The 20,174-nt window shown below is 42.2% G+C and overlaps 1 protein-coding gene across 6 annotated transcripts in view; it reads right to left on the bottom strand.

Moving 5' to 3' along the window:
• The window catches only part of LOC309495037 (multiple PDZ domain protein), a 73,925-nt gene that overhangs the window by 30,741 nt on the left and 23,010 nt on the right, over positions 1–20,174 (bottom strand). For 5 of the 6 annotated variants that reach the window (XM_082164571.1, XM_082164570.1, XM_082164574.1 and 2 more), the window contains 6 exons: positions 17,582–17,662; positions 5,379–5,490; positions 1,891–2,089; positions 1,026–1,157; positions 671–934; positions 413–590 (listed from right to left, as the gene is read on the bottom strand). In XM_082164571.1, the coding sequence (XP_082020697.1) occupies positions 413–590; positions 671–934; positions 1,026–1,157; positions 1,891–2,089; positions 5,379–5,490; positions 17,582–17,662 (966 nt within the window). The remainder of the gene's footprint in view (positions 1–412; positions 591–670; positions 935–1,025; positions 1,158–1,890; positions 2,090–5,378; positions 5,491–17,581; positions 17,663–20,174) is intronic. The other variant, XM_082164573.1, reaches the window with a different exon arrangement.

The raw sequence follows: 20,174 nt of genomic DNA, 5'->3' as shown, positions 1-20,174 counted from the left end.
ACCTTAAACTAAAATGTTTTGATTTACGTCTGAGAAATAATTGGTACTTTCGGAGTTCTTCTGATCACAATTCTTTTCTGCCAGTTTCTTCAATGTTTTTCGTACAAATAGACTGCTGTGTCATTTGTTGAGCAAGTTTTTTTTCTGTTATTGGTATTTCAGACATTTTTCTTGGCTAGAATAAGCACTAAAGTAGAGCAGGCCAATAGTTAAAAGCCACTCTTTAATAAAAACACATGCACACACACACACACACACACACACACACACACACACACACACACACACACACACACACACACACACACACACACACACACACACACACACACACACACACACACACACACACACACACACACACACACACACACACACACACACACACACACACACACACACACACACACACCTGAAGAATTCTGTCTCCTTTCTTTAGAGTGCTGTTGTGTGCAGCTGGACTGTCCTCCGCGATATGTTTTATGAAGATGCCCCGTCTCATTTCTCCATTGCTCAGTCGACTGCCCATACCACGACCCCCCACCACACTGAAGCCGAGGCACGTGCCCCCAGCCCTTAATAACGTTACTCTAGGACACAGGAAAATATCCCCGTTACACATGAACACACTAAATGTGAATGCTGGACTATTTTGTTATTTGATTGATACCTTCTAGGCTGACTCCATGAGCTACGATCTTTCCCATGTGTCTCTTCTTCATCTTTTCGTCTGTCTTTTCCTCTCCCTCGTCTTTGTCCGTTCTCACTCTTCAAGTCCGTTTTTTCTTCCTTCACCTTTTTTCCCAGTCGTTCACTGTCCTCTCTATGTTCTATTTGGCTGTGGTTATCTATTCTTTCATTCTCTTCTTCATCTTGAGTCTTTCCATTTACTCCTTTTCCATCTACTGTACTTTGTTGTTCCGAAATGCATTCTCTAACACAAAGCAAATATGCATTAAAACACCATAAGAAACAACAAAATATACAGAAAAAAAAAACAAAAAAAAAAAACTCAGATTCCTTACAGGGGTTCAAAAGGAAGGTTCTGTGAGAGCCGGGATTGGACAGTAGCTGTTCTGTGTATTTCCATTTCCTCTTTTGATTGGGCGTAGCTGGCTCTGTGCATGTCCAGGAAGGCAGCAGGTACGTACATCACTCTGAAATACACCAAAACACACAAGAACAAGCAAAAAAATGGTTTGACTGAAGCTGTATTGATGAAAAAATACAATTCCAACAACAAATGAAATGTGCTACTTGATAGATCATCACCTTTCTTTAAAAAATTTTAAAATGAGTTTTATCTCTCCAACTTCAATAAATCAATAAAGATTTAAGTACTTATGAAGTCTAATATTTTTATTTTTTTTTATTTTTTTTTACTTAAACTAACACAAGTTTAGGGTCAGGAAGATATATATATCTTTTTTTTTTTTTATAAATGTATACTTTTATTCAGCATGGATGCATTATATTGATCAAAAGAGGCATGTAAAAAACATTTCTAATGTTAAAAAAATACATATTTCAAAGAATGTTCAAGGTTTCCACAAAAATATTAAGCAGCATAACTATTTTCAGCATTGATAATAATGAGAAATGTGTTTTGAGCACCAAATCAGCATATTAGAATGATTTCTGAAGGATCACGTAAAACTAAAGACTGGAAAATTCAGCTTTGCCATCACAGGAGTAAATTACATTTTAAAATATATTTAAATTGTTTAAAATGTTATTTTAAATATATTATAAATATTATAATGTTATGGTTATCTTGTAGTCATTTAAATTAGCTTTATATAAAAACAGACCTAGAAATCAATGTTACATTTAGCCGAAGCTAGGTAAACACGTGTGTGTGCGTGTGTGTGTGTGTGTGTGTGTGAGCACCTGAGATCAGGTCCAATCAGTGAATGTCTGCGTAGCATAGCTCTGGCTTGTGCATTGGTCAGGTTGGTGGAAGATTCTCCATTGATGGCTATGATTCCATCTCCCACTGCCAGTCTCCCGTCTTTACTGATCGACCCGCCATGAATCACAGAGCGGATTATGATGCCTGAACCATCCCTTAAAGCACTCACTGTCATTCCTACACACACACGCACGCACGGGCACGCACACACACACACACACACACACACACACACACACACGACACAAAAGTGTCATGCACACATTTACAAAGTAACATAAGGCTATGTGCTTGTTTTGTTGTCAAATGTATTTTTATTTTATATTTTTGTTCATTACCTTTAACATCTTTGCTGTTTTTTAATTGTTACACTGTTTACATGTTACTTGAATGCCTATAATAGGCTGTTTAATGGCAGGTTCCATTGTCACAAATTACCCATATAGTGTAAAAAGGTCATTGTCCGTCCAGTAAACTGGATTTTGTTTTGTGGGCAGTAACAGTGGAAATTGCTTTTTATGTAGCCAAGACTATAAGGTATGTGCCTGTACAAAAATAGGCTTTCAAAAATAAACCTACATTGAAAAATATTCACTGAAGTAAAAAGTGTGACAATCAGCCCCGGGCCATCCCATATGAGTTATTTTAACTGTATACGTATATCATTAACAAAAGTGTGTGTTAAAGTGTGACACTGAGTGTGGGTGTGACAGGGGAATTTTAACCACATCAGACATTTCCTTATTTTTACATACCCCATGAACCTCTCAACTGTCTTACAGATTCAAACTCTCTTGTTCAAAGCAATATGATATTTTTTTTCTCCTAGAAACAGTGAAAGTGTCGGTGCACCATGCAGAGTCAGTGCGTTTGAGAGGGTCTTAAAACACCTCGCTCACCTTTCATGACATATTAAATGGTGGCTTTGACTCAGTATTGTATTAAAATCACAGTGTGTTCCTTCAACAATTAATTTTACGATTATTAAGCTGAGCTTATTTTCTACATAATGAACTTCAAACCAATGCCATTGACAGCATTGTGGGTGTTAACTGACTGGTTGGCTTTGTACTAGCCTACATTTCAGCTGTGATAAATCTGTCTAAATTGCTCTCAATTTGAATAATGCACCATGCAAGCCTATTTTAAATATAATATGCAGCTGATTTATGAATAATTAGTAGTCCACGTAAAGAGAAAAGACAGGCAACATAAACAGACGTGTGAGCTAACATGCAAGGAAACACAAACATGGAGACAACACTATGGTCGTAAAGAATTTGAGATTCATTGATTTTTAAGTTTTTATTTTCAATTTGAACATCCATTTATCATGTTTTGTGTCTGAACAGTCAAATTACAGTACAATCATAGTGCGCAAGTTACAGCAGTGCACATCTGACCATGTAAAGCACAGCACAGGACAGAGATGACACAAGAGAACACCAGAACAAAAGACACACAATAAGAGACACAACACATCATGATTTATAATCTCTATTTCATCATCCAACATAAATAACTGACTCATAAATAACTGACTGTAACGTCAATTAAAAAAAAATTAAGATGAAACGGGATGATGGAATTGATGAATTAAATAACACTCATGCAGAGCTTTGTGTCAAATTGGATGAATATTCATTGGAATAAATACTTCATCAAAAAGAAAGAAAAAGATCAAGTTTTAATGGGAAGCCATAACTTCTATATTCTTCACTGAGCCTTATGATTTTGCCAATGATATGGTGTAGCTTTATAAACACTGCAGGGCTGAACAATTTGGATGGCCTGAGGCCAGTGTGTGCTTCGGGCAGCTGACAGGACTGTCACTTACCCTACTAGGACATGTATTCTGTGATGTATTCAACATTGTTGCAAATTCTTCTAAAATATGTCCCCATTGTAAAGTTATGGAGCTGACATTGATAAAGTTTTGTTAAAATTGTAAGTGATTGATTTGTCAAAATCTTAGATGCATTAGTAAAAATGGGCTGCAAATGTTTAACAAATCACTGTGTACCATGATACATTTTTCTTTTTTTCAAAATTCTTTGAGAAATAGAAAGTTCATTTGAACAGCATTTATTTCAACTGGAATTTTTTTTTGACATTTTAAATGTCTTTTTTTGATTGACTGAATGTGTCCAATTTAATATTTTTAAAGTAATACCATACTATACTTAAAGAGACAGTTCACCCAAAAATGAAAATTCTGTCATTAATTACTCACCCTCATGCCAATCCAAACCTGTAAGACTTTCATTCATCTTCGGAACACAAATGAAGATCTTTTTGAGGAAATCTAAGACATTTCTGTCACTCCATTGACAGCTATGCAACTGACACTTAGACAGATTCAACGAATCCATATGAATTGAGTGGTTTAGTCCAAATTTTCTTGAGACTCAATCCTTTATATGATGAACAGATTGAATTTAGGCTTTTATTCACATTTAAACATTCATCAACTCACACATCAGTTGAGGTAAAATGAAGCCCAAGCATGTTTGCTTGACGTGTGAGAACCAATGAGGCTCATTCTCGTGTTACGCAGCGCCTTTGAGCTTCCGCAAGAACCAATGAGGTTTGTTTTTGCTCGTCAAGCAGGTTCGGTTGAGCTTGTGTTTATTTTTGCTGATCAATGTTTAAATGTGAATACAAGACTGAATTAAATCTGTTCATCATATAAAGCGATCGAGTCTCTTCAGAAAATCTGGACTAAACCGCTCAAATCATGTGGATTACTTTTACGATCTCTTTATTAACTTTTTGAAGTATCAAAGTTTCAGTAGGGTAGCTGTCAATGGAGGGACAGAAAGCTCTCAGATTTCATTAAAAATATCTTCATTTGTGTTCTGAAGATGAACGAAAGTCTTACGGGTTTGGAACGACATAAATGTGAGTAAATGATGACAGAATTTTTATTTTTGGGAGAACTATCCCTTTAATAATATCTTACTTTTTCTTGTAATAAGAATATATAAATATTGTGGTAGGAAAAGGGAAAATAATGGTACTACTACCCAGCAAAAAAATTAATACAAAATAAATAAAAATGTTGTTGAGCTCTGCAATGCATTATGTATACTTTGACTTGGCTGAAAACATCAGAAAAAAAGAGAGAGAAATCACTAATCTTTAAAACCATAAATACAAACATGCAAACTAAAGTACATGCTAAATAGCAAAATCATTATGCAAACCATCATATCATATACTAATACAAAATGTTACATCCCTACTTAATATAATGATTGTGTAGCTTCATCTGGGATAGTTTGGGAGGTGTTTTAAGATCCACACCCAGAGCTGCACCACATACACACACACACATAAACAACATCTATGCACACATGCAAACACATGTTTTACAGATCTCTCACAGAGTTCACTTCTCTGTGAAACATACTGAGGATGTATAAGAAGACAGACAGGAAGAGTGTAATGAACAGGGTTAACATACCCAGACTGGAGTTTCCCCTGACTACAGTTATGCTTCTCTCATAGCCACTAGTGGGGATGGAGACAGTTTTAGCATCAGCCTCCATCTTGCTGTTCTGACAGTGGGAATTTGTCTGGAACACAAACAGAGAAAATCATCAGGCATATTTATTCAGTGAAATTGCCTATTTTCTTTGCATATGTGATAAACGGAAAGCAAAAAGGATCTCTGGAGCTGCTAAGGACCCTTTTAAACATCTGTCCTTCAGCTATGCTTCATTTCCAATGTTGAAAGTGTTTATTTAGTACACAGGCATCCAGATCTCGAGAGACATCCCAGGAGAGTTGGTGCCAGCAAATGTGTGACTGAATGACATTCATTGCAACAAGAACAATCTTCTGATGAGTAATTTCTTACACTTTTTTTTAAAAGTCATCAACAGATGATGTCAGATACATATCTTGTTGTCAAGACAAAAAACACAATTTTCTAATGCTCACAAACTTCTACCAAATCCAATGACTGGCTCAATGCATCAAACCCAGTACAGAGCCAGGTTCCAAAATGACCTCTTGACAAGGGCCAAATGCAAGTAATATTTATTTGGTAAATAAACTAACATTAAAAAGTTTGGTGTCTGTAAGATTTTTTTAAATGTTTTTCAAAATAAGTGTTATCACTAGGGCTGCATTTGATCAAAATACAGTAAAAATTTAAAACAGCTATTATTGTTTAAAAACTTAATACATTATTAAATTGTTAATCTATTAGATTATTGAAAAATAAACAGATGAATACAGAAAAAATACACTACTGTTCAAATGTGATGGGTGGGTAAGATTTTTGTTTTTGAAAGAAGATTCTTTTGCTCACCAGGCTGCATTTATTTGTTCTAAAATACAGTAGAAACAGTAATATTAGAAGATATTGGTAACACTTTACAATAAGGTTAATTAGTTAACATTAGTTAACTACCTTAGTTAACATGAACTAAGAATGAACGATACTTCATCAGCATTAGCATTTTGTTTGTATTATTATTATTATTATTCTTTGATGACTCACATCTTCATTTTTTTTTTTTCAGAATTTTGGAGTCCTACATGTGACGTGCAGAGATTGTGGCTCTTCTCACACATCCAGATCTAAGCTTTTAAAACACTTCAGGTTGGTACATGGACACAGCCACAGTTTTAAAACATGGAATTCACTGTGGTCCCTCTTATGCTCGATACTTATGCAGGTTATCAAGGTGCTGATGGACAGAACATTTACGCACAGGCATGAGATGATCGAAGATTTGCGTTTCATCGCTGAATTTAATAACAGATAGCCAGCACTCTTTAGAGGTAAGTCTTTAAAATGTAATGTCAGCTGTGATGAATAACTTGGATGGTTATTATATGCAATTCCAAATTATAAATTGAAGTCCTTTAGATGTAATTAAGGTAAATGCTGTTAAAGAAATACTGTAAGTGTTGTGTATGATAATATTGTAAAGACTCTGATTTGTCCTTTTTGATCATTTCTGAACCCAGCTCCACAAAAATTTCAAAAAGACGGGAGGAACAGCGGCAGAGAAGATCAGAAGCATCCTATCAATTATGGATCTGGTATGTTCTGCTAAATTCATAATCATTTTAAATCTGACAATAATTCACTATAGATTCAAATAATATACCCAAAGATGAAAATTCTGTCATTATTTACTCAGCTTCATGTCACCGAATCCCTTTTGTTTTTCGCTTTTCTAACTAAAAAGGTGAATTATGGCCAGTTTGTCCTGCTCATTTCTTTCCATACAATAAAAGTAAATTGTGAGTTCCTGTTCTAAAGCTTCAAAAGTCATGGAATTGTTTGATGCTATTGAACTTTCGGAAGAAGAACTCACCATTGACTGTCATTGTAATGACAGAAATGAGCAGGAAAAACAGGTCAAAATTCAATTTCCTAGGAAGAAAAAAAGTCAGTGTCAGTAAAAAAAATACTGAATTTTTAGGTGAAATATCCCTTGAAGCTTGGTATATAAGCTCTGGAATGTTAATATGTACATGATTAATTCTGTTTTAATTTCAGAGCTTGTTCGTCGCTTTACCCTATTTCTCAGCAGCATCAGATTTGTGATTTATGCACCTACAATTGGAACAGCTCTGACATCCAAGATTATTTAATAGCTTTTCTGTAGCAAAGCTTTTGGTTTAGAACCACTTAAAATAGTTTTCTTGTACTGGTTCTCTGAATTTTGAGGCCCTCACAGATGCAATTGCAGATTATCATTTTTTTGGCTCTTGTAGAAATAACTTTGGGATCATTTGTGTTAATTCTTCTGAACACTGCTTATACTGTATGTTCCCTATCGTCCGGTCACTACGACGTACGTCGTGGTGAACGACGAATAGGAATCTCGCTAGAGAGGCCAATCTACTTCGAGTGAAACTAAAACAAGCCAATACACATTGGCGTGCAATCATTTGCATCAGCTGCGCAGCCTCGCAGCGCGGGTATTTAACGAGCAGCTGGTGCGATTGCACTTCAGCTTTTTGCTTTGGAGCCAAGCACTTCGATGCGTTCTACCAGAGTGACTTCAAGACTAGCCTTTTTCGGATCTCTCCTTCCCGGTGCGGGCGTTACAGCACGGCAGCGCGAGCAGTCTTCTTTTCTTTCTCTCTTCTTTTTTTTTTTTTTTTCACATAATGAGCAAAAAAAAAAAGCTGTTATAATGGCTGGTAAGGTGCACCGTCAGAGCGCTCAAAAGCTGTTCTTACAGCTGGTAAGACCTGCCAGCAAGAGAGAGAGACAGGTGCACATTCCTGTCTGTGTTCGCAGTGACTGTTCCCCTGCGCGTTTCAGCACCAGTGAGAGCAGTCCCTAAAAGAGCTTACACAGATAGAGAGCGTCTTTTTAAAGATGACTTTCTATCTGTGTGTTTCTGGATGCGGTCGTTACCTGGGTTCACGGGATGGTCACAAACGTTGCCTCGTGTGTCTGGGCATTAAACACGCTGAGGCGGGGTTTGTGGATGAGTCATGTATCCATTGTGGGAAGATGACCATCGCGGAGCTGCGGTCGAGACTCGCGTTCCTGCAAAGGGGCGGAGTCCCCGTGCCTCTGCCTCGATCCAATCCTCCTCAGAGGGTTGCATCGGGCAGTGACATGGGTGACCTGAGGATCACGGTGAGCGCGTCTCCTTCGGGGAACCAACCCCCTAGGAGCCCTCACCCCTCTCACGCTCCGCAGCCAGTTGAGCCCCCATTGGAGAAAGCTGGACCATCCTCGCGGTGTGTACCGGATGTCTCCTTTGGGGCTCCCTGTGAAGATCAGATGTCGATCGCTGCATCGGAGGGTGGGTCAGACTTCTCCGCGAATGACGACTTTCTTCCCGGAAGTGCATGAGGAGCTTACGGGGACATGGACGGCACCTTTCACTGCCAGAAACCGTCCCGGTGGCTCCTCCTCCCTCACCACCCTTGATGGCGGGGCGGATAAGGGATACAAGCGTATCCCGCCAGTGGAACGGGCCGGCGTGGAGAACCGTGTCTTCCTTCCCAGGCCTGTAAGTACTCGTCGGATTTAACCGGCAAGGCTTACAAGGCCTGTGGGGAAGCTGCCTCTGCCATGCACGCTATGGCGTTGCTGCAGGTCCATCAGGCCAAGGCACTGAAGGACCTGCACGAGGGTGGTCACGATCCCCAAGTTCTTCAGGAACTTCGCATCGCGACGGACCTCGCGCTTCGTGCGACGAAGGTGACCGCGCGGTCGGTGGGTCATGCGATGTCCACCTTGGTGGTCCAGGAACGCCATCTCTGGCTGTGTCTGGCCGACATGAGGGAGACCGACAAGCTCCGGTTTCTTAACTCCCCCGTGTCCCAGACCGGCCTCTTCGGCGACGCGGTCGAGAACTTTGCCCAGCAGTTCTCGGCTGTATAAAAGCAGACTGAGGCCATCAAACATATCCTGCCGTGGCGGCCAGCTGCTGCCCCCACCCCACCGCCTGCGGCCCCTCAGTCTGCTCGTCGCCGAGGGCGGCCTCCTGCGTCTGCCCCTGCTCCCGCGCCGCAACAGAAGCCTCCATCTAAACGCGCCGCCCCGCCCGTCCAGGACCCCGCTAAGAAGGGCGGCAAAGCCAGGAACAACCGTCTCGCTGGCTCATTCGGACCATCAGGCTCGGCTATGCGATTCAGTTCGCCCGGCGTCTCCCCAAGTTTCGGGCCATCTACTCCACTACAGTGAGAGCAGCCGATGCCCATGTCTTGCGCGCGGAGATCGCAGTCCTACTGGCGAAGGACGCGATAGAGCCGGTCCCTCCAGCCGATATGAGGTCAGGGCACTACAGTCCCTACTTCATTGTACCCAAGAAAGGTGGTGGGTTGCGACCGATCTTGGACCTGCGAGTTTTGAATCAGAGCCTTCACAAGCTACCATTCAAAATGCTCACGCAGAAACGCATTTTCGAATGCATCCATCCCCAAGATTGATTTGCAGCAATCGACCTAAAGGACGCGTACTTTCATGTCTCGATTCTTCCTCGACACAGGCCGTTTCTGCGCTTTGCGTTCGAGGGTCGAGCATATCAGTACAAGGTCCTGCCCTTCGGGCTGGCCCTGTCTCCCCGTGTCTTCACGAAAGTCACGGAGGGGGCCCTTGTTCCCATGAGAGAACAGGGCGTTCGCATTCTCAACTATCTCGACGACTGGCTCATACTAGCACACTCTCAAGATCAGTTATGCGAACACAGGGACCTCGTGCTCAGGCAGCGCGCCTCACAAAGCAACGCGCTCAGTCGGTGCTGAACTGCTTGAACACGTTCAAATGCAGGACGGCGGTCCCACTGAAATTCTTTCAGAGGCTCCTGGGGCATATGGCAGCGGCAGCAGCGGTAACTCCGCTCGGGCTGCTTCATATGAGACCGTCAAGGTGGTCTACGCTCCCGTCGCATGTCGCAACTCGCCCGCCATCTCCTCCTTTGGAGTCAGAAGCATCTGAGGTCGCTTCGAGCCATGTATGTCCCCGGTGTGCTCAACCGTGTGGCCGACGAGCTATCACGAGCTGTGCTCCCGGGAGAATGGCGACTCCACCCCCAGGCGGTTCAGCTGATCTGGAAAGAGTTTGGAGAGGCTCAGGTAGACCTGTTTGCCTCCTCAGAGACCTCCCTCTGCCAGTTGTTTTACTCCCTGACCGAGGGAACACTCGGCACGGATGCACTGGCACACAGCTGGCCCCGGGGCCTCCGCAAATATGCATTTCCCCCAGTGAGCCTACTTGCACAGACTCTGTCCAAAGTCAGGGAGGACGAGGAGCAGGTCCTTCTGGTGGCTCCCTATTGGCCCACCCGGACTTGGTTCCCAGAACTCATGCTCCTCGTGACAGTCCCTCCCTGGCCCATTCCTCTGAGGAAGGATCTTCTGACTCAGAGACGGGGCACCCTATGGCACCCGCGTCCGGACCTCTGGAAACTCCAAGTCTGTTCCCTGGACGGGACGCGGAGGTTCTAGGTGACTTACCCCCAGAGGTACTTAACACCATCACTTCTGCGCGAGCGCCGTCTACGAGACGTGCGTACGCCTTGAAGTGGAACCTGTTCGTCGATTGGTGCTCCTCCCGTAGAGAGGACCCCCGAAGATGTTCGATAGGGTCAGTGCTTTCCTTCTTGCAGCAAGGGCTGGAGCGAAGGCTGTCTCCCTCCACCCTTAAAGTACATGCTGCTGCTATTTCAGCATATCATGACCACATAGATGGCAAAACAGTAGGAAAGCACGACCTGGTCGTCAGGTTCCTTAGGGGGGCGAGACGATTAAATCCTCCTCGTCCTCCCTCCATACCCTCTTGGGACCTTTCCCTGGTGCTTCGAGCACTTCAGGATGCTCCCTTTGAGCCTTTGCAGTCAGCAGACTTAAAGCTTCTCTCCTTGAAGACTTTACTGCTGATTGCACTGGCCTCGATCAAGAGGGTAGGGGACCTGCAAGCATTTTCGGTCGACGAATCGTGCCTAGAGTTTTGGCCGGGTGACAACCATGTTGTACTGAGACCCCGGCCTGGCTATGTGCCCAAGGTTCCTACCACTCCCTTTAGAGATCAGGTAGTGAACCTGCAAGCGCTGCCCCTGGAGGAGGCAGACCCAGGCCTGGCTTTGCTCTGTCCCGTTCGCGCTCTGCGTATGTACGTGGACAGAACTCAAAGCATCAGGACCTCAGACCAGCTCTTTGTCTGTTTCGGAGGCCAGCAGAAGGGAAAGGCTGTCTCCAAGCAGAGGATGGCCCACTCGATAGTGGATGCCATCGCCTTGGCTTACCAAGCTCAAGGCGTGCCCTGCCCGCTCAGGTTGCATGCACACTCCACGAGAGGCGTTGCATCCTCCTGGGCGCTGGCACGTGGCTCCTCGCTAACAGATATCTGTAGAGCTGCGGGCTGGGCGACACCTAACACGTTCGCTAGATTCTATAGCCAACGTGTAGAGCCCGTGTCCTCCCGTCTTCTCACCCTAAACGGGTAGAAGCACTGTGAGTACCGGCTCTGTCGGCTTGCTGCATCCTACTGTGCACCCTTATTACTCCAGAGTCAAAACCTGTTGAGTCCTCCAAACACCCTCGGCCCGGACATGGCGGAGTGTCCGGTGCCAGGCCTTTATCCGCTGAATCCTTGAGAACCGGGTCTAGGCTGGGTCCCATATGTGTGACCCTACGGGGATCCCATATGTGTATATTCTCCACGGCTGCTCCTAAATGGAAGCCCGTGTCTTTCCCTTGGGCTAAGTCACCCATTACTCATATGCAGTACAACCCTCGGGTTAGTCCATATGTCCATTCCCACATAAATCTCCTTAAGAATGTGGCTCCCGCAGTGTTCCCCTCCCTCAGTTCGGGCACGCTTTCCCAGTGTTATCCAATATCTCACTGTATGGGTTATCACGGAACAACAGTGACGGATACTCTCGATGTAAGCCCTCTCCTATGGTCCTTCCAGGCAAGAAGGTGTAGAGGCTTACACAGGGCGCTGGATGGGGTGCAGCAGCTGTGGCGCTTTGGTAGGGATTCCTATTCGTCGTTCACCACGACGTACGTCGTAGTGACCGGACGATAGGGAACGTCTCGGTTACATATGGTAACCCTCGTTCCCTGAGGGAGGGAACGGAGACGTACGTCCCGTCGCCACATCTGCTGCTACCCGCCGGGGCGACCAACTTTTCAGGCTTGGCTCCTCAGCAAAAAACTGAAGTGCAATCGCACCAGCTGCTCGTTAAATACCCGCGCTGCGAGGCTGCGCAGCTGATGCAAATGATTGCACGCCAATGTGTATTGGCTTGTTTTAGTTTCACTCGAAGTAGATTGGCCTCTCTAGCGAGATTCCTATTCGTCGTTCACCACGACGTACGTCTCCGTTCCCTCCCTCAGGGAACGAGGGTTACCATATGTAACCGAGACGTTTCATTGTTAAGAATGACACCACTGAGAAAAGGTGAGTGCATCCTGAAAGCACTTGCCGTTTACCTGAACGAGGGCCCCTCAAACCTTGTGTAATTATTATTTACAATAAAAATGATTGTATGTTTCTCTAAAACCAACTCCCCCTTTCACCCCTGATCTGTTTTTAATTGTTTATTTTTGTATTTTACTTTTTTTTAGGATGTTGAACATGATGAAGCCCTAACCTCGATACGCAAGACCACCCTATCTACTGTATGTGGTCAGACATGAAGGGGCAAAGGCTACAGATCCTTACAAAGATGTTGGCATCATGATTTAAGGCATCTAAATACATGACAACCTGAACAATGTGAAGATGTGTGCTCTTCGATGGTCTTATTTTCGCCTGAAAAATAAACTCCTGTAATCTGAGGTCAGGGCCATTTCTGCTCTTTCTATAATGTTGCACTGTTGACTGTTACAGTACTTTTGTTTCAATTTCAACCATGTTACATTCCTTTGAATAATAGTCTTGTTTTTAACAACTGATCAATTGTTTGCTGCTTTTTTTGCAGAACACATTTATAAGTATTTGATCAATTCATTCACTTAAAGGCAACATGCTTTTATTTTTTATTATTTAATTAACAATTATTTTTCTTGAAAAGTGAAGGCAGTCTTTACAGAGTAAATTGTTTTACATGTTCACGTTGGAAATGTTTGTAAAAATGTAAACAAAATCATAAAAAAGAAAAAGTTAATGTATTCATTGAATAAACTCATAATGAAACTGGATTATTTGTTTTGGTTGAATGTAAAAATATTAATTTTAGGATAATTTAACTTAATTAACTTAATTGTTTTGGACAAAATTAAGACTGTTAACCTTATTCAACTAAACAGCATTGGATTAAACTTATGTAATCAACTTAAGTTTATTGAAATAAATAATGTTACATAAATCCAACGTAACCTCCCATGTAAAATCCCCAGGACAAACGTTTGAGTTCGCTAGTGATAAGGCAACTTCGTTTGAAAAGTGGGTGAACTGTGAATAAAGTCACAACTCAAGGGGCCCTATTTTAACGATCTGAAATGCAAGTATCAACCTCGAAACGCAAGTAACTTTGTGGGCGGATCTCGGGCGCTGTTGCTATAATACCGGAGGGATAAATGACACTTGCGCCCGACGCAAATCTAAAATGGGTTGGTCTGAAGTAGCTACATTACTCATAGGTGTGGTTTGGGCGTAACGTGAAATAAACCAATCAGAGCTTCATCTCACATTCCCTTTAAAAGCAGGCGCGCTTGTTCCATGGCGGATTGCTATTATAATGGCGGATTTGCCAGGCGCACGCCAGAAGCGGTTCACAGCCGAGGAGACCGACGTTCTCATCAGGGCCGTAAAAGACAGAGAAGTGACATTGTTTGGGGATGGGAGAAACCCACCCAAATAAGCTTAGGTTAAACAGGCGTATAATCATTTGGGTAAATGTGTAAGCTAGATTTATGCCTATTTTTTCACATCTTCATGGACACCACAATCATTCCCCTCATGTGGAATATTTTTCCATGTAATTATGTATGTTTTGCAAAAATGGCAACTGCTGCATCTGTGTGTAGATGAGAGAAGCAAAGTGTATGCGCGTTGTGCACACGCTACATTATGCATACATGCATGTATGTATTATATCATACATGCTACAATTTGTACTCACTCACTGAGTGTACCAAAGCGTACTCACCTACTAAGCATAATTCTAATGTTCGTACATGAAATGTTAAAATGTTGTTGCAACACGTGACAGCATGTGAGCCCCTGTTAAATGTGATACTTTGGTGGACAGATTTTTCAAGGTTTTACTTTGAATATCTAGCATTAAAAGGGAGTTGAAAATGTGATCGCTGACACTCTTTCACGTGTCCATTCTTAAAACCTATGGTTTTTATTTTAAGGGTGTGGCTGTTATGTCTTATGTCTTTTAGAAGTGTGTGTTTGTTGTGTTTCTGAGTGTGCCTGTTGCAGGAGAAGGTGTGGCCTGCACTCAAGCCAGCAGAGATCCTGACTGGTCTGGTCTTGGTTCCGGTGAAAAGGACCACCCCAAACACTCTATGAAGGTCGAATGCGTGCCATTTGTTTTGCTCTGTCTTGGTTTTCTCTGTGATTGTGTGCACTTTGTAAAACTTTCTTTTGTTCATTCGATTTATAATTCTTTTTTGTTTGCTGTTTTGAATGACTTTTTCTTTTATTTATATTGTGTAAATATTATTTGTAAATACTCAGTTTAAGGGAAGTAGGGAGTGTGATGCCATTTCTTTTGCATATATTGTTTGTTTTATGTTTTGGGTTGAAGGGGTGGTATAATGCCCTTTTCACAAGATGTAAAATAAGTCTTTGATGTCCCCAGGGTGTGTATGTGAAGTTTTAGCTCAAATTCCCCACAGATATTTTTATATAGCATGTTAAAATTAACACTTTTTGAGGGTGAGCAAAAACGCACCATTTTTTATTTAAACCATTGTCCCTTTATATGCAAATGAGCTGCTGCTCCAGGCAAAGAGGGTGGAGCTAATACAGCTTGTGTCCTTTTACCTCACACAGACATGCACTGAAAATTTCAACAACTTTGACTGCGTTCACACCGGACGCGAATAGCGCGTCAAATTTGCGCCTGCCGCGTCTAGTTATACGCTTGACCACTTTGTGTTAATTTCCGCGCGTCAGAGGCGAAAGTTTCTAAACCCGTTGGCGGCCATCTTTTTTAGATGTTTATCGAGCATTAGCATTAGCATTAATCGAGAGAGTCACCGCTCGTATGCTCTGGAGAGCAGAAACAGCTGCGTAGGGGACATCGTCGCTGTACTCGGGTCCACCAGACCCTCCGGAGGGTTTCAGGAGTTTCACAATTTGGTCCAGGAGCTAGGTTTGGTGGACCTAACGGTGAGGACGCTGACGAGGACAGCGTAGGCCGTATAAAGCCTCGGCCTCGAGTGGTCGCTGCCTGACGAGCCCGCGCTGTACAGCCCGGAGCGAGGTTCACCCTCGCCCGCACCCACCTAATCTGTCATTTATTTTTGTTTTGATAATAAATGGAGCCAGCCTCCAAAAGTGAAACCTGTCCTGTGTTTTTTTTTTTTTTTTGTATACACTAAATTGTGTTTGTTGTCTTTACATTAGATTAATAATGTTTCATATAGATATGGAATAAATTGCATTCAATACAAAATGAGTATCTCTCATATATTGAAATCGAGTTTTTATGTGAAAGATTTGCTTTGTTGTGCATTTTAGTCATATTACAAAATAATTTATTGAGGCCAAACATAAAATAACATTATAAACTGTCCCTTCACCACGTGACAGCAGCAAGCAGGCTCCTGATTGGTTAACGCGGCGCGAATTGACGCAGAAGTTCAGATTTTTCAACTCAGGCGGCAGACGCGAATTCGCGTCAAATGCGTGAATGCACAAAAGCACTAATAAAATCATTCGCGCTTAACGCGGCAGACGCTCAATTCGCACTATTCGCGCGAACTTGACGCACGAATGAGGCGTATTCGCGTCTAGCGCGCCGCGCTCTACACCTCATTCGCGGCGCAGGAATTTTTTACGCGCGTAACGCGTCTTTGCATTGACTTAACATTGAAATCACTCGTGCCTGACGCGCTATTCGCGTCCGGTGTGAACGCACCATTAGCCTTTTATGTTCAAACCGGAGTCAGACAATGATGGAGAGACTCAAGAAGAACTGACAACATATAGAGTGCAACAGGGCATTTCTGAATGGTTAGTAGATGAATTTAGGTAGCTTATGTGTAGTTATCTTCTAGACATTGATAGCATATTCGGTCATGATAATCTATAAGTCGCGTTACCGGGGGTAGGGTTTATGTAAATTTTAGGGCTGGTGATGTCACTAACCCGGGAGGAATGTCGTGTAGTCCCTACCAGCCATTTGTTGTAGTCCTTAAAAATGATTTGTTTAAAAGCAAATATCTTCCTTTGCTTTGAACTTTGAGCATTGTAACTTTGCAGATGTTGTTTATGCTCAAACAGCAACATTGCACACTAACTAAAGTTAGAAAAGTGAAATCATAATCAACCACCCTTTAAGGGAGTAAGGGAAGTTGTGTTGTATTTTACTTGATGCGTTTTCTTTCTTTTAGGGAATTTAGAAGGTACTAAAACTAGTTATTTTTGTTTGTTATTTTGGCCTTGTCCACTCCTGAATTTAATCCCTTTGTTTCTGGTTTTCACTATATTTTTGTTAATAAATGTATATTTGTTTGAGCATTATCTTTGTGAGTGAGTGCACATTCATTTATGTTATGGCTGGCCCAGAAGTAGCAAAAAGTTTCAGATGTACTCTCAATAAGCCAATCAGACGGCAAGTGCACACTTGCATTCTTGAGTAAACCAAAACCATCATGTGAATAAGAGATGATGTCACACAAATCCTGTCAACAAATATCCTCCCCAGTTAAACCCTGGCAGCTAGAATGACCACACTAAATTAGGTCAGTGGAAAAAAAACAACTTTCTCTTTGGCCTACTAACTGCTTAAGTGCAAATAATTAAAAACAACCAATGTTTACAAAATCGACGGCTGTAGGACACCACAACAGTCTATCATTTTGAAGTGGGAAATCTAAACTTTAGACTTTGCTTTAAACATCCAACAAATATACCATGTTGAAACTTGAAAAACAAATGTTAAGAGTCATTGTGAAAAGCAGCTGGTGGTCAGATGTTACGCCACGACAGAACTGTTACGAAACAGATCACATTAGTATTATAACAGGTAAAGCAAATATGTAGCCCACCTGCAAATTGCTGTGCTGGTTGTTATGTTCTGAGTGGCAGTTGCCTGTTACATCTGCTCCTGTGTCCTGGGTGTCATTTTCCTGTCAATGACAATGCCATATTAAATCTCCCACTCAAAACTCTTGTTCCACTCAACTCTCTGCCTGGATACAATCACATATGCACTCTGCAGACTCTTAACTCCAGTAAGAAACAGAAAATACGTTTCCCCAGGACTAGCTAAACCCGATTACGGAGCCACGGGACACATAAACACAAATGCACCTCTTGTTTTAGGAGGCTGGTGTTAGAATTCAAGAGACATTAATTATTGAAAGATTCCAGTAATCAGAGACTCATGAGCCACAGTGACTGAGACCCGGTTCACAAAAGAGAGACTAAAAACAAAGACCACCATCAGACTAAAGTAGATCTAAACTAATAATACCAGAGCTCAGATCAAAAACAGTAACCTGACTTGGAATATATACAAGATGACACAGGCAACTCTGTGATATCATTCTAAAACAAATGAGAAAATGTTCAGTACATAAATAGAGTGCTTCTTCTGTGGGAACTTTGGATCTTTAAGAAATTAAACAACTTATCAATGTCCAATAGTACATGAATGGTGAATGAAGTCACTTCCTGAAGTCATGTCCACCAAATCACAAATTACCATCATTATTCATTCTATGGTGGAAGTGATGATGAAGAAAATTACATAAGAATAAAAGGGCTTTATCTTGCGAATTTCATAGCTAGCATTTTATAATAATAACAAATAACTAGATGTACCGCATGGCGGTACAAAATATGACCGCCGCTCAGGCCTGCACTGGCTTTCCACAAAAATAAATGACGTGGAGCAATTTGGCTGTATTGCGTGTTTATGTATATACCTAAAAAGAGTAGTAGTATGTGCATGTCTGTCTGTGTGTGTGTGTATGTGTGTGTGTTTGTGTATGTGTGTGTCTGTGTGTGTGTGTGTGTGTGTGTCTGTGCGTGTATGTATGCGTGCGTACATGTGTGTGCGCGTGTGTGTTTGTTTGTGTGTGTGTCTGTGCATGTGGATTTGTATGTGTGTGTATGGGTGTGTGTCTGTGCGTGTGGATGTCAGTGTGTGTGCATGCTTGCGTTTGTTTGTATTCCTGCATGTGTGTGTGTGTGACAGTATCATCCTAAACCAGCAACCCTTCGCTCAACACCACCATCTACAGGCCGATGAGTGTACAGTCACTAAATGTGCACATAAATGAATTTATTTTATACCCCCCCATGGATGAAATTCTACGAAACTTAGCATTCCCCCAGAGGATGTCAAGTTAATCATACACATGAAATATGGTGCAGTTCTGAACATCTCAACTGAAGATAGGGGCGATTAAAGCAGAATAATAATGCATTTTCATTTTTTATGGGAGGGGCGCAAATCACAAATGAGTGATTATGGGCTAGGTTGATGTGGGCCCTTAAGACCAACATACCATAAAAATTTCTTCATCCTCGGTGCCACGGTTCAGGTAGTTATTTAGGAAAAACTGCATTTTTTGGGTTTGGAGGAGCCCAGCGCGGGGGGGGGCGTGGCCCCCGGGGACCAAACGAAATTTTTCCGTAAAAGTCTAGTGGGGCTACATGCCCACCAAATTTCATGTTCCCCGGTGTTTCGGTGTCCCTGGTATCGTTGACGAAAAATTCAGTAGATGACAAAAAAAAAAAAAAAAAAAAAAACTTTGACAATCCCTATATGACCGCTTTCGCTAGGTACGCTAGCGGCGGTCATAATAATGTGTTACATTTATATAGCACTTTTCTAGGTACTCAAAGCGCTTTTACATATGGAAGGGGGAATCTCCTCAACCACCACCAATGTGCAGCATCCACCTGGATGATGTGACGGCAGCCATATTGCTCCAGAACGCCCACCACACACCAGCTTATTGGTGGAGAGGAGACAGAGTGATAGAGCCAATCAGTCAATATGGGGATGATTAGGAGGCCATGATGGACAGAGGCCAATGGGCAAATTTGGCCAGGATGCCGAGGTTAAAACCTTACTCTTTTTCCGAAGGACATCCTGGGATTTTGAATGACCACAGAGTCAGGACCTCGGTTTAACGTCTCATCCGAAGGACGGCGTTCTTTGACAGTATAGTGTCCCCGACACTTTACTGGGGCGTTAGGACCCACACAGACCACAGGTTGAGCACCCCCTACTGGCCTCACTTACACCTCTTCCAGCAGCAACCTAGTTTTCCCAGGAGGTCTCCCATCCAGGTACTGACCAGGCTCAACCCTGCTTAGGTTCAGTGGGCAACCAGTCTTGGGCTACAGGGTGATATGGCTGCTGGCTGTAATTTTATAAAAAAAAATCTTAATCTTTTACATTTTTAATCTTAATAAACAATTATTTTAGTAAGAGTATTTTACTTGATTTTTCATTACATACAAGTACAGTAACTTATAACTATTATATATGATTAAACTTATATAATAATAATACTATTATTATTGTAAAACTTATTATTGCAAAATTGGCTCCACAACTGAGGGACAGACAGTTTGTGTAAAAACAATTCACACAATACATATTTAAATGCTTTAAGTCTATTT

Source organism: Leuciscus leuciscus (genome assembly GCF_965113295.1).
Source record: "Leuciscus leuciscus genome assembly, chromosome: 3".
In the NCBI taxonomy this organism is placed as follows: Eukaryota; Metazoa; Chordata; class Actinopteri; order Cypriniformes; family Leuciscidae; genus Leuciscus; species Leuciscus leuciscus.
The sequence above is the reverse complement of the archived record's forward strand: the minus strand, read 5'-3'. Positions and strand labels throughout refer to the sequence as shown.